General features: G+C 43.0%; 1 protein-coding gene across 2 annotated transcripts in view; it reads right to left on the reverse strand.

The window, feature by feature from the left end:
- Positions 1-2,015: 2,015 nt before the first annotated feature.
- The window catches only part of beat-IIa (beaten path IIa), a 46,116-nt gene continuing 33,256 nt past the window's right edge, over positions 2,016-14,875 (reverse strand). For both annotated transcript variants that reach the window (NM_079660.4, NM_001300446.1), the window contains 5 exons: positions 14,507-14,721; positions 13,030-13,165; positions 9,245-9,378; positions 3,228-3,516; positions 2,016-3,135 (listed from right to left, as the gene is read on the reverse strand). In NM_079660.4, coding sequence (NP_524384.3) covers positions 2,798-3,135; positions 3,228-3,516; positions 9,245-9,378; positions 13,030-13,165; positions 14,507-14,721 — 1,112 coding nt within the window. In that variant the 3' untranslated portion in view covers positions 2,016-2,797. The remainder of the gene's footprint in view (positions 3,136-3,227; positions 3,517-9,244; positions 9,379-13,029; positions 13,166-14,506; positions 14,722-14,875) is intronic.

The following is a 14,875-nucleotide window of genomic DNA, read 5'->3' on the forward strand; positions in this document are numbered from 1 at the left end:
ATGTCTGCTCTTTGCCGGAGTGGCAGCCAGAGGGATCTGCGACGGGTAACCGGGACGGGATTCTAGTGACGGTGAGGCGATGACGCGACAACAGCGTTAGTTGGCCATTTGAAATGCACACTTGACATCCTGCGACACGCAGGTCGGGAGGATAACGCGGGATATCATGAGAAAGGCAAACAGAGACCTCCGCCAAACGTATACAGCGAGCGCTGGGCAATCGGGAATTTGGAATGAGAAATCAGGAATGAGAAATCGGGAATCAGGAATCAGGATCAACCACCAACGAACGGCGATTGTGGCAGGGTTGAAAACATCATAAATAAATCAATTTGTAATTCGATACGAGTAGCTAATTGATTTTAATTGTGCTCTGCGGTCTGTCAAACTCAATTTGGTTCGCTGCTCGCTGTGAGTTGCGGATTTTTGCAGGACCTTTCGCAGGCACGTACTCGCTGCCGTCTAATGGCACGTAAATAAGCCGCGGTCCAGTATCATCCGAACGCAGGACATGTTCATGCCTTTTCCATGTTGCTGCCATCTGCAATGCAAATTAGTTGACTTCAATTAGCAGGCACTGCATCATTTTGCTGCAGTCCTGCCAGTGTTTCGCACTGTTTAGGTATCGAAAATATTGGGCCGTGTCCTGCCGAAGATACTCGTATAAAGTATCTAATTGGCCCTTGCGAAACACATTTGCAATCAGAGGGCCGAGGGCCAAAACATGCATGGGCAATGTGGACTGAATAATGACGGGATCTTGTAGCGGCTTTCGGGTTTGGCTCTTAATTAATAGATTTATAGTGTTACTTCATTCGATGTTTTAAATTGAAAATATTTGAAATTCTTCTTATAAGGCTCAACAAACCGAAACGGAGTTTTTCATGCAGGGCCAACTGACGAAAGTAATTCCGCATTACTGCTTCTTAGCCTTTTTTAATTGTCTGAAAAATATAAATATGACTACGTTTGATTCCAGAATAAACATATTGTAAAAACTGATGCTTTGTGAGCGTTCAATTGGATTAGTGAAAAGAGATTGCATATTTGAGATTACCTGGCAGAAGGTCCTTGTCGAGTCAAGGATTTTCCAAATTTGCAACCGACACAGATCCGCATAACTTCAGTTTGTATTTTGATACATTCTGTTGCCATCAATTTCCGAATGGTTGCCATTATTTTGGTGCTTGTTTGTTCGCAATTTAATTTAAATACACAACACAGAACTTTCCAGACGCTGGGCAAACGAATGGAAATTTGAATGTATTTTTATATTTGCTCGCCTTTATTTGCTAAAATATTTTCTATCACGCACAACTCAAATGTTTCTTTCGCCATGCAACTTTATAAACAACAACTATACGCATGTTTTTGCGGCAGAGCTGGGGGATCCTTATGTATATATACGCAGTACAATTATTTGTGATAACAGACAGAGGAGAACGAACCCTCTTAGAATAGGAAAAAGAAATAGAACGACTTCTCTCGGCCGCAATTGAAAAGAAATAACAAAGCGCGCTTCAATAATTTCGGAAAAGCTGCGGGGAAAACTAGGAAGCACAAAATATAATACAAAATGCGCATGCAGAACGGAAATGGCAAAAAACGAAGGAAAAATGCAGGAAAAGCGGAATGGAAGTGTGCATTGCATTGTACTAGATTCCTTCTTCTATATTTCTTTCAGATCTTCCGCTGCGTAACGGCAAGTTTTTTCACACTTTGGCTGGCAAACTAAATGCAGACAATAAACAGAAAGGGTGGACTTCACAAAAAAAAAAAAAAAAAACACTTCTTTGTTGCAAAAATGTTGGGTAAGAATTCTTAACGCCAAAAATCAACAGTGAAAATTTGTTGAATCGGAAAATGCCTTGGGTCACCGGTCAGAAAACCTAAGTAAATTGGAGGAAAATGGGGAATATCTTAGAGTTAGCACATTGACCTCTTCAGTTTCTAGTTTTCCTTTCTACTTACTTTTATCGTTGATTCAGATTTCCAATAAAAGTCCGAAAACCTTTAAAATTAACACACATTTTATTTAATTTCACCACCATTTACAATATGCCCATACAAGGCTTTGATTTATTTACTTTAAATTAAATTAGTTTAATATGTTTCATTAAATATATTTTACACACATTTCCCTTCCCTCGGATACACACCTTTGATTTCTGGCTTTGGTTTGTTATGCTGCTCTGTTTATTTTTGTGTTATTTTGCACATTAAAAGTAGAATCAGTAATTTCATGTACTTAGCATATTCTCCCTTCACTTTACCTCGTTCGTGTAAACATTTATATTTGAATTGTGTATGTCCTGCTTTATAGGTTTTAAACTCTTCTGTTCTGCTGTCCAACCTCCAGTATTCTTGTCTATGACTAGGCTAGTTTATAAATGTTTGCTTAAACTTAATTTGTTTTTACTCTTTAGCTCGCTAGTAGACGCCACATCTCAAAGTGTGGTTTTTGGTGTAAAATAAGAGTTAACATGAAAAGCAGTCATCAAACGAAAATACTTGAAATCAACGAAATGAGGGTATTCTCTAGACCTGTTTAAATAATAAACGTTGAACTAATGGCTAATGAATTTGTATCTCACTGAGAGTTCTTCTGGCCTTCTAAAATGGTTTATTACCGCTAGAATGACTTCAAGTATGTTCAAATGTGTCGTGATTAAGTTTTATTCAAGCCCTTCGTATCGCAAGTTTTGATCACCTAAATACTTATTAATTGCCCAGGTCTAGCGAACTCCCCCAATATATTTCGAATTACTTAGGGCTTTAACTAACTCGTAACACACGCCTAGGCCAGACGCAGACTTTCTGTCCGTGATCCTGGCCAGGCCAGTTGCTGTCTGGACGCCTTGGAGACGCTGCAGCTGGACACAAGAGCTGGACGCTCCTTGGGCTCCCTTCGCTCCTTGGAATGTTCCATCGAATGTCCGGTCTGTGACTGTGGATCCTGGCTGCTGGCATCGCAGGGCTCAAATGCAGCCTCAATTAGCCGGAATAAACTAGCCAGCATGGCCATTATAAGCGGCGCCATGTAGACGCCGGGCAGGAGTCGCGATGCCGCCGATGCCGAGGTCGAGAAATACGAGCTGAAAAAGTTCTTCAAGCTCGTGTCGGATGAGAGCGTGACTGCAAGCGGGAAAGCGGAAGAGACGGCGAAAAACCGGAAACGGAAGTCAGTTGGATCTGGCGTAATTGACTGGCGGCTATCGTACACTTACCACGTGCCGGTACCGGATCCTTTTGCGGAGTGCCCAGCTCGATTTCCTTGTACTCCTGGTATAGATCCCCGATTTGCGCCGAGCAGCGCAAAAGTAATCCGCCAGGATTCGAATTCGGGGCATAAACCGGTCCTCCATGCCCGTAAACCGAGTTCAGCCCGTAAACGTTATTGTAGATGGCCGGATTCACGCTGGAAAAGTGAATGCCCTGCAATTGCATCTTCAGCGAGATCCGCGTGGCAATCAGATTATCAATGGTGCGAATGTACTCGGTGTCCACATGGGTTATCTGTAAGAAGAAAAACATCACACATTACAACTTTATTTATTTATATTTCTGCATTTCCGTATGTGCTTAGTCTCATATAAATATATTGCAAGATTTTACTTTAGCAAGTTGGTTTTTGGACTCAAATAATGCACAAACAAAAGAATATATTTCATATTAGTTTAATTTATTCAAAGCAGTTTGGTCTTGCACTGAAAATGTATAACGAACTAAAGTTTAAGGATATTGAAGATGCTTTAAGCCTAACTTTATTCAAAAACATTTCATTGGTCCGATCACGGAGGAATTCTATGTACGTTTGTTTTATTTCTATGTTTATTTCCTTAAATTCTTCGCTTTTCGAAACTCCAATCTTGATTTTCTTGTTTTTCTCAGTGCTCGGGGAAGCGTATACAAGGGGATTATAATTTTAGACTGCGCCTGTTTATTTTACGCTCGCAAATGCATTTGCATATTTTAAGGCGCTCGAGGGGTCTGCGGCGAGGAGAGGCCTGAGCATTTGGCAACGTTTAGCCCTCACGCTCGTAATACTTTTGTTTGTACTTCTCCTTTTGGCCGTTTGGATGGACCGAGCAGAAGGAAAAAACTTTTGCCAGCCAGCATCTTGTCGCCATTTGCAAGTTGGCACAGTTTGCCAAAGAGCAGTGGCGGCGGGGGAGCGCTTTTCCAGGGGGGTTATGGGGTAGGAGTATCTGGGTAGTCAGGGGATTTGCCACATGTGCTGGGAGACACTTCTGTATGCATGGAAATTATGTATCAAGGAACTTTATCTGTGTTAATGCAATGCAGCAAAAAGCAGCGGCGTCTGAGCACAACACAAACACACAAAAGGATGGAAAAATGAGTTACAAACTTGGCCCGACGGAAACATGCCCTTCAAATAAAAAAAAAAACACCATTACCAAGACCATCATATTTATAAACCTAGCTTGCAATGCAGCCGAGTGAAAGAACATTAAAAAATTGAAGAAATCTTAGCTACAGAGTAAAAACTTCGATCGGAAAATAATATTTTTTTTCAAATGCTAATTCATTTTCTGGAACTTTCTTAATTTTTTGGACCACATTATACCCTATCCTCTCCAAATTCACAGAAAAAATCCGGATGCCCACACAATTGCGCACATTAGTGGCTACAAGGACAGCCGGCAGAACATTGGACATTCTACATGAAAGTGGGGACATGGACCAGGACAGGACAGCACAACCAGCTAACTAAAAAACAGTGAGGGCCAACACTGCGTGGCATTTGACGAAAGTTTTCGCCAGTTTGGTGCAGGCCTTGCCAGCTTTGCAGAGCCTTTGGTTCGGCGAATTCCTTTGCCATTGCCGTTTGGACTTGTATTTCTTATGCGCCATTTCTGCTTTTCATTTGGCGTGCATCCGTATTGGTCCGCATCCGCATCCGCATCGTCATCCGCAGCCGGATCCGGATCCGTTTCTATATCCCAGGCCACGTCCATGTCCTTGCTGCGTAAGTCCACTTTATTTGCGCCAGCTCTAAGATGCTTAAACTTGCATTTGGCTTAAATGCTGCCAGCAGCTCCTTCATGCGAGAACAGCTTTTATGCTTAATGGCAGTTATTTAGTGCAATTCACTGTAAAATTGTTGCCATAGGAGAATCTGCCACTCGCCATCGCCATCGCCAAGTCTCTTTCCTCTGTGTGTGCAAAAGGATTTGCGCTTTGATAAATAATTTTCCCCATACGCATGTGCATGCCAAAAAGCAGATGTTTAAGCAGCAAAAGTTCTCCTCCACTTCCGTATTTTTCTTGCCAGTTTCTTTTATTTTTTTCAGCTCGGCTCTGCCCTCTCTGCATACGAGGAAAATTATATATATTTTTAGTAGTTGTCTCTGTAGAATTTAGGCCCAAACTTATGTGTGAAATTCGGCCATGGTTGCAGTTCGTGTTTCAGTTTAGCAGCACTTTTTGGAAATTGTCAAAACTAATGGAGAGTGGGTGCAAGATAAGCCAGAAATAAAGCTACTTTATGAGACGCCTCGGATTGCATTTGGAACCCATTCGAGTAATCTGCCTTTCTTTGTATTTATTGCCAAAGCACTTGCACTTTTGTTTTTAGCAAAGTGCTCGTTTCTGAAAACTGTTACCTCTACAAGAAGAACATAGAATATAGGTTGAGAAAATACCAACTTGGGATAATTTGGATATCGTTTGAATGTTTTAGTTTATTTTATGGCACTTAAAGGTAATCCTAAAGCCATATTCTCAGTTTCTAAACCATTAAACTTAAAGCTTGAAAGTAAATAATGCCATATTAAGAGAAACCTAAAAGTTATGTTCATTTCAATTATTTCCTCAAACTCATGCCGAATTGCATATTTTTGTGTATTTTACTGATATTTTTTCTTATTTTCTTGGATAAACTGATTTCGCACGCTCAAATTCAGAATTCATACAAGAGCTTAAGAGCTGACCTCTATTACTTTTACTAGCAAACTATATTTAGAAAGTAGACTGAATAACATTTGAAATTCGGGTTTTTATCCATTTTTTCTCCCATGACACTTGGTCTGCAGGCATAAATTTTCATACGTTCGTTGAACCGAAGCCCTTGTGACTCCGCCCTCTCAGACGATGCAAAAATACAATAAATATATTTTATATTTCATCCAATATAGTGCACAATTTGTCCCCTCATCCCTGCGCGTATGTATGGGTTTTTGTGTGTACAATGCATTGCCAGCGTATCAATAACAAATAAATTGTGGATAGCACTGCAATATCTCTGCAAACGGTTACTGGTAACTGGAAGCTGGTTTACTGGCTGCCAAGAGTGCGCCAAAGTATGGCGTATACATGGGATGACAAAAACTATGGCACAAAGGAGCTGCCAACTGCTGGATGCGAAGTTTTTTTCAATTTTCCGCTAAATTTGGCAGGGCTCAAGTGCTATTTGTCTTCATTAATGCGAATGCGCCTAGGACTTTGGCAAGCGTCCCTGCAAGATTCCGACGTTCCTCAGTCCGTTCGTTCAACCCTGAAACCCTGATGATGGCAAATTCTGCGTGGCATTTTTAAGCCGACGCCAAATGACATGCAGCAGTTATTAATTGGCAATTTACATGCCGAATGATTAATGCCTGGGCCCCAGGGCGGAAACAGCCAGGAGACCGAAATGGAGCCACAGCAGCAGTCTTAAACCGAAGGCACATATGTCACCGGGGTGTAAAGTTAAGGTGCACTCGCGGCCAAAAGAATAGCTCGCTTGTGTCGATTAAATTACATACGTTAATGAGGGAAAAGTAAGTGATGTATTCATTATTCTAATTTGGTTCGATATTTGATAGAAAATTGTAATAGTTTATTTTCTGGAAACTATCTCTCTTGTACACCTTTAATGTCCTTAAATTTTCTTGGGCACGAAAACTTCTCTCTCTATTTGAGCCATGATATGTTGACCGCTGCTGTTCATGTGTGGGAATGGTTTTCCGGGCCTTGGGAGTGGGTGAGTTTTGGGTCCAGACCTCTTGCAAATTACTCCTGTGGCATTTCACCGCAAAAACTTTTGTCAACAGAAAGTTGTGGCTCCTTGCCGGCGCACCTTTTAACGTAAACTTTGCAGGAAATGTCGGAAGTGACTGAGTGTGTGTGCCAGGGTGTGTGTGTTTCCGACCACCGACACACCCGTTCTCTATGCCCCCTCCCTTGCCCGGACCATGTTGATTTGCACAGCATGAAATATTCATTTGTTTCCTGTGATCGGCAATTGTAATATATCTTCCTCCTGCGGTATCGTTTTCTACTCAATTTTAGTCAATGTCTGCCACGTTTGCTTACTGCTTGTTGTCTCTCAGCCAATGGTTGCCATTGGCTGCCATTGCCAAAAGTTCTCGGTGTCCTTGCAGCTCCTTGTGCCCCATCTAGACCCCTGCAAAGCCCAGCATCATTGGCATTTGGAGAGGCATTGCCGATAAGCTATCATTTCATTTCCAGGCAACACAACCCGTTTGAATATTCTCCCGAAAAATTCCCCTCCGTTCCGGCAGCGAGTTATTGCGGTGAAAATGATTTGAATTCATTTATCATGTTTAATGCGAGATTGCCAACTGCGCTTCTGGAATGTGGCAACCATTTTTCAACAGCATTGACATCAGTACAGCGTTTCGCAGACTAATAGAGAGCCCTTCCTTAAAGAGGATTTATGTTAGTAAAATCAGTACGCTTGAAAACAGCAGTTCCAGCTTTATTCAATGAAAAGAGCAAACTTAAAGGCTTTTCGGATAATGAAATATACAACTAACAAAGGAAAATGTTCCCATCTATGCTTTTGACTGATATTTAAGATTACTAAAATATCTCTAGAAGAGTATGTTTTCTTCTATTTAAGTTCATAGACAGGTACCAAATATAATCCCATGGAGTTCACACACGCACTCGCTTGGTTAGTTTTGCATCCCGCATAACATTTTCCCAACCGCAATCCAATTGGAAGCTTTTGTGATAGAAAATTATGCATTCATACTAAGCTAAACCCCAACCGTAAACAATTTTCCCAACCGCTCAGCAGGACTCATCTTTAGCATAGCAAGCATAGCAGCTTGAAAATCAAAAGGTACGATTATGCAGTTGCACTGCCTTTGAATGGTGAAGTAAAAAGAACGTGGGCAAGCTGTTAGGCACGTGGATTCGGGATACACAGACTCCTTAGTTTCGAGTGCCTCTGGCCCAGACAACTACCCTTTTCAACCGCAAATAGAGCGAGCAGCAGTGGCATCGCCTTGACCGATTCTGAACCTGAACTGCTCTTGACATCGGGGCCTGGGTCGAAATTATAAGCAGGAAAATAAGGGGGAGCGAGCATGTGGCATGCATATTCATAAAATTGCACTGGAACAGCTCGCAGGACAACAATGGCAGCACGACAGCAACCAAAAGTGAAAATCCAAGGAATGACAGCCATGAGAGTTGGGAAGGCGCCGTCGCACAGATGTTACTGCTCCATATCCTCAGTGTTGAGGTACTAGCTTTTTATATAGATTTCTTATAGAAAATACATGAAAGCAAACACGTAAAAACTAAATTAAATTTAGTTTTCAACTTCTTAAATATGTGGTATGGTGAAAATAAAAATATCTTACTGCATCTGCAATAAACATAAATATTCATAATATAATAAATTGATTATATTTTAGCGCAGGTGAATAAACTCTGTCGTTTACAGTTACAATTACATCATTTCTAGCTACCAAATTTGAACAGCACTGGCACTGGCGGGATGAGTGTGCTACAGCATAGAAATCTGTACTTCACAGTAACTAAATGACAAAACGGGCATTCGGGCCACAGATGCGGCAGACTCTTCCTCTTTTGGCCTCCTCATATGCATTGTTAATACACATGACAATCCTCACGCTCGCAGGCAGGCTGTGAAATTGCGCATACGCCACGTTGACGGATGGACGAGCCCCCCAAGGCAAGTGCTGGTAAAATAAACCACAAAAAAAAAAAGAAAAAACAAACCGAAGCAGAACCCTTTTGATTAAAGTCTTGTCCTAGCCCATTTTCATGTTCATTTCTCAGCAGAATAGACAAGCGCACTTCAAAGGATATGCTCGACTAACACGAAATAGCCGCTAACCCGCTGTCAGATTTGTATTCCGCTCTTCCCGGGAACATGAAATAAATTGAAGAAGACCGGCCGGCCAGGTCCGTAATATTTCATTGGAGTGATTGGGAAGTTGAATGTTGTGTTGCAAGTACTCACCACCATGTTGTTGATGGTAAATGTGAGTTCTGCCCGCGGACGCGACGGCGGTGTGCTGCAATTGGCCCGCAGGACATCGCCGGGCTCGTAGCGTGTGTGTTCCGTGAAAACCTGCGGACGCTTCTCGGGCAGTTCTGAAAAACAGGGAGAATAATAAGTTTAGTTGCTTGCTTAATGGTAGCCAGTTTGTAAATGTTTGATAAAATCAAATAAATTAAAAGTATGTTTTGAAAACTGAGATTCAATAAGAAAATTTGCTTAAATTCCTTAATTAGTCTATAAACGTAAAATATCTTTCAAAGAAAGAATTCAATTAAATTTCTGGGGTATGAAAGATGACAGTTTTGGGCGATTTCGCTTTGGAGTGCAGGAGAGGGATCAGGCGTATACAATTCAATTAGCTGACCCACCCGACACAAAACACATTAATAGGCGCATAAGTGCAGTCGAAGACCAGGGGACCCTTCAATCACAACCGCAAGCCGAAGATACTGGCCCTCGCCACGCCTAACTTTTTAATTAAGTCAACCGGGATGGAGCCTGGATGGGAAGGACTACCACAAGACCCGGGGAGAGAAACAAAGTAACTAATGAAGAAAGTAATTTCCATGACAAAGGCGGCAGCAACTTTGCTCTTTTTCCCGCCCCGAGGCAACTTTCTGCTTTCAGGACCTCTGTGTGGCTCGCTTCCTAATCCCCATCCGCTTTTCTCTTGGCCGCCTGCGCTTTTTGCCTTGCAGATTTTGACCTTTTTACGGGCCAGCATCGAATGCCTCTTTGCCGGGCTTTTGCTTCGCCTTTGCCTTTGCCTTTGAGACTCCGCCGTCAAATTCCCCCTAATGAGGGTCAGTCTGCGAGTGCACACTGTACCAAAGAACTACAGCTTTGGACAGAACACATGAGCAATCCTTCAACAAGGATATTCAGTTTCATGTATAAAGACGTCATTACAATTTGTGAAAGTGAATGCATTTTTCTTCATCTCAAGGGGCATTCTTTTAGCCGTAATGTTGGATAATACACTTTGTTTGAAAAACAATAACAACAATAAAATAATAAAAAGCACTTCATATTTTCTGTAAGGAATTTAGTCATCAACTTATTTATCTCGAACAGTGTAACTCCGTGCCCTTCGAACTTAATTTAGCAGCTGACCAGCCTACTTTCCACTTGGTTTTAGCCTCGACTCGTGTCATTAAGTTATTAAACTTAAGGCTGCCCAAATGTTTGCCAACTATAAACTTTTGACTCGGGCCAGCCGAAGAAGAAGACGGGCTGTGATGGGTGCTGTGACTTAATGAAAGCCCGAATTAGCATAACTTTTGGGGCCAGGCCACCCATTTCCAAGCCCTCTCCCCACTTAAAGCGCCCGCCACCACCGTGCTGTCCTTGAAGCAGGCTGAATGCCTTGAGTTGCCCGCATCGCAAGGACAAAGTGTTTATTTTATGTGCCACGCCGACGTCGAGACGCAGGCCTGCGTTCAACCTCCTTTCAGTGGGCTCCTCGCCGGATCCCTGGATCCTTGGGCCGCAATCTGATTGCCACTTGAGCTCATTAACACACGATTAAACCTCAGAGTTATTTACACCGAGGACGACGCGGCTGCATAAGCGAATGGGTGCGCACAACTAAACCTGGCCAAAAGCAGCCCGCTGACGCTAACTCGATGCATAAAACATCAGGCGGCCAGCCATCAGAAAAACTATGCGCTGAATCGATGAAATTAAAGCGCAAGTTTACGCAGATGAGATGAGTGTCAGTCGTTAAAGTCAAGAAAATCTGATTTACAAACAAAAATATAAGATGGAGCGCTGAGAAAAAACGTGTGCCACAAATTAAGATGGTTCTTGAGCGGACTGAAATCCAGATTCAAACATTCAGAGAAAAGGTTCAGGGAAGTTAAAAGTGTACTAGCCAGTGATATCTATCTTAGGGTGAATACTTTTCCCATAGTTTTCCCTCTGTGTAGAAACAATATGGTGTCCGTGGCTGTTTCTGCCTGCTGTTGGCTACAGTAATTTATTGTTTAGCCGGCAAGTTATTGGGGTTTTAGTGTCGACGACATTAGGCCTAAGCCGCAGAAGCCTACAGCCGAGAACCCAGTGAAACGAACTTACAGAACCCGCAAAATATAGATACTGAGAGGGAAACCGCCAAAGCCCGAGGTTTGAGGCTGCTGGGCTGGTAGGTTGTCAGTGTGTCAGTTCCCAACTGGCTTATCCAGCATTGATGTATGTTTGGTGGTCCCAAGGACCGAGGACCCACGACCAGTGAGTAACCAATTAAATGCCGCAGCTTGTAATGAAACTTTAATCAGTTTGGAGGCGTCCTTGAGCGCGGCCTCATGAATTTAAAGTAAATACACAAATACACGATCAAAGGCTTTAGTCCCCAGATGCTAGTTACGCAAAAGCGGCCAATTAAATGGGCTAAATGCGGCGTTAAATATATAGTAGACGGCTGTGGTGGTGAGCAAAGGCAAGGCGATGGCAGGCGGATCCAAAGGGAAAGGAAAAGGCAACGGCAATGGCAATCTAATAAAGGCCAGGCCAGAACGGCAGACATCTGAATGTTTAATGCCGGGCAACAAGCAGCCAGTGAGCCAGTCAGTGAGCTATTAACCCAGACGAGCTCTCAATCAAACACACGCACAAACACAGCGGGCTTTCCCCCCACGGAAAGAAGGACCCTCGATTGGTTTCAGGACACGCGGGGATGTGGCAAATAAATCCTGCCCAGCAAGTGGCATAAAAATCAGCGAATAAAGCACAATTTAGCTGTCGGAGCGCATTTCTCAAATGCTTGAGGCCAAGCGGATAGAAAGATTAACTCCGACGAGCGCTGAAGCTGCGCCATCGATTTAGGTCGCATTACGCATACGCCCCATATGGCTGCCGAGCCCCACACAAAACAAGTACAAGTGGAGGCCACATTGTTGTGCATCGAAGGGCATGCACTTGGATACATGGATAAAAAGGTTCCGTAAGGAGCAGCACACACTGCTCGACAAAGCGTATAAAAAATATTTTATTTTTATCATTATATCTATGGAAGACTTCAGAAATCTTTTGAAGAAGAACGTAGAAGCTTAAATTCCATTTCAAATATTTTAAACTAACAAAATTACGAATTTTACGAAGGCTGTATATATTTAGCCAAATAAAATTCATAGTGTATCACTTTTGCCAGCTGGCAAAGGCTACGCAAAGGGCAAATAATTGTTAAGCCGAAACGGACTGGCGCTCATTGGATTTCATGACCCTGGCACGCTGATTAAATCCGTAATTCAGAGCGCGCGGCTCCACGCTCATTTAAAGCGCATAAGGCCGTGAAATGCGTGGAGCACAGGTAAGACTACCAAATGACCCCCAGACAGGTGCCCCAACCAGAACCACCGGGGACCACCTAACCATTGAACCAGCGCCTCATTGCCGACAAACCCGCTTATCTGGCAAAGACGAAATGGCCTGTTAATGACGCAATTTTCAGCGCAAAACTTTGCCAACCAGCAGAAACATCTGCTGCGACCTTGGCCCCGGCCAAAAACAAATTGCCAAGAAGGCGAAAAACTTTATCTCCCGGTCGAAAAGCAGCCACAGGATTTGGGATTCTGGACTGTGGATACTGAACTCAGCCACGGAACGCTGACCGACGATCAAAGGCGAGTAATGTCAAAGGCTAGCCGAAATAGCTGATACACTCACTCGCCCGCCCGCTGCTCCTTTGAAAGCTTTTAAGCGCACTTTAGGCCAATTTGGTTGAATCAGCTTAGAGCCAGACTTACCAACAACTTGCATGGTGTCCACTGCGGTGGCGGTTGAGAAGAGCGGGGCATCGGCGGTCACTTCGCATGAAAAGTTGCCAGAGAGACCGAATCCCACGTTGCGCAACAGCACCTGGGTGGCATTGGAGCTGCTTACCTGTTGAGCAGAAGAGCAGATGCAGTATTTAAGCGCGATTTAATACAAGCGATATATGCAATTCAACACAAATAATGGTAATGTGAAAGTTTGCTTTACATATCTAAGCCTTTCTCTGATCCTTAAGTCTCTGCGTATCAAAGAACACACTTTGAACTATTACTATGTCAAACAAGCTCTGTGTAGTTTTACTATATTTCTAAAGTACTTTGTGTTTTCCTTTTTACCAACTAAGAAGTAATGTTATGCCGGGCTCGGAAAAACTATAAATCGACACCCACGTGCCATCGCTCAGCTGTCCGCAATCTGACATCGAGTCCAACAAAGAAATGCACTTAAATTTATTAAAACAGCTTAAAAAACAAACAAATACAAACTCAACCACCAGACAGCAGAGCAAAAGGAACGACAAAAATTGCCTTCGGCTAGGTAAAATAAAAGTTTTCGATGACAAAACTCTAAAAAAAAAAAGAAAGCAATGCACCCAAATAAAATAAAAAGGAGAGTACACACAAAAACTAAAGATAAACTCGCTGGCACAAACTCAATAGCCTGATGAAATATTTAGCCAGATTCGGAGCAACTTTATCGAAGCAACGAAATTGCAGGGACCTGCCAGCTCCCACTACCCCACCGTCGGCTGGATAAACTTTTTCAATAATCTAGCCAAAGTAGAATTACCCCATCCGAGACTCAATTCTCCGACCTCATCCTCGTCCTCATCCTCGTCCTCAGCTCGTCCGCATCTCCAGTCAGCCACGCCCACTCTTTGCTCGGCAAATTGCAGTTTTTGCAGGTGGGCGACAAAACTCAGACGCAGAATGCAAAAATTTAAATGAAATTTTTGCCGCAGATAGCCGCGCGTTGATAGCGCCCACAAAAGCTGGCATTCCGACGGCAGGCATCCTGGCGGCCAGGTGTCCCCTGGCATTTTTTGAATAACCGCCAATAACAATAAAACTGCCAAACTGAATATGCATGAGCGGAAAGTTTAAAATATACAATATAAATAAATGCAGTGTGCGCGCAATTAAGGACATCAAAGTGGAGCCTCGTTGGTTGCTTCCTTTCAGACCGACTGAGTCGCAGTGACCAGCCAAAAGGGCAGGGCTCAGAAATCCGCAACGTCTGGCGATCCTGGAAAATCCATTTTCTACACAAGTTATTGTAGTTTTATCCAACTTTTTACTCACTAAATAGTCCGCTTTAACCAACCAACTATTTACTATTAACCAACTATTCAACTAAACATATCTTAAAATCATTTAAATTAGTGTATCTCAGTGTTCGGTTGCAAACCCGAAACTTAATAGATACTTTGTAATTAAAATGCACACTTACATCCACGTGAATGCCGGGGAATGGAAACACTTTCGTATTGGGAAACTCGCCGGGCGTGTAGCGGTAGAACTCCAGCTGGCCACGGTAGAACTTAGCCGAGTACAGTGGAGCCCCGTCCAGGTCGTACATGCACCGCAGCACCACATGCTGGCCCCGTCGCACTGCCGGTGGTTCGATTATTAAATTGACATTGCGCAGCGCGCATTCGACGAGCTCTGAAACGAGAAGATTGAATGGGGGGGGTGTTGTGAAAAAACGCTGATGGAATTACGTGCGAACGCAAAGCCGGGGGGATTCCAATTTAGTGTATTTATTTTAATAAATTATTGAAATATTGTCCGAAAGCGGACTTTCCTGCGACACTGATAA

Source organism: Drosophila melanogaster, chromosome 3R, assembly GCF_000001215.4.
Source record: "Drosophila melanogaster chromosome 3R".
Classification (NCBI taxonomy): domain Eukaryota; kingdom Metazoa; phylum Arthropoda; class Insecta; order Diptera; family Drosophilidae; genus Drosophila; species Drosophila melanogaster.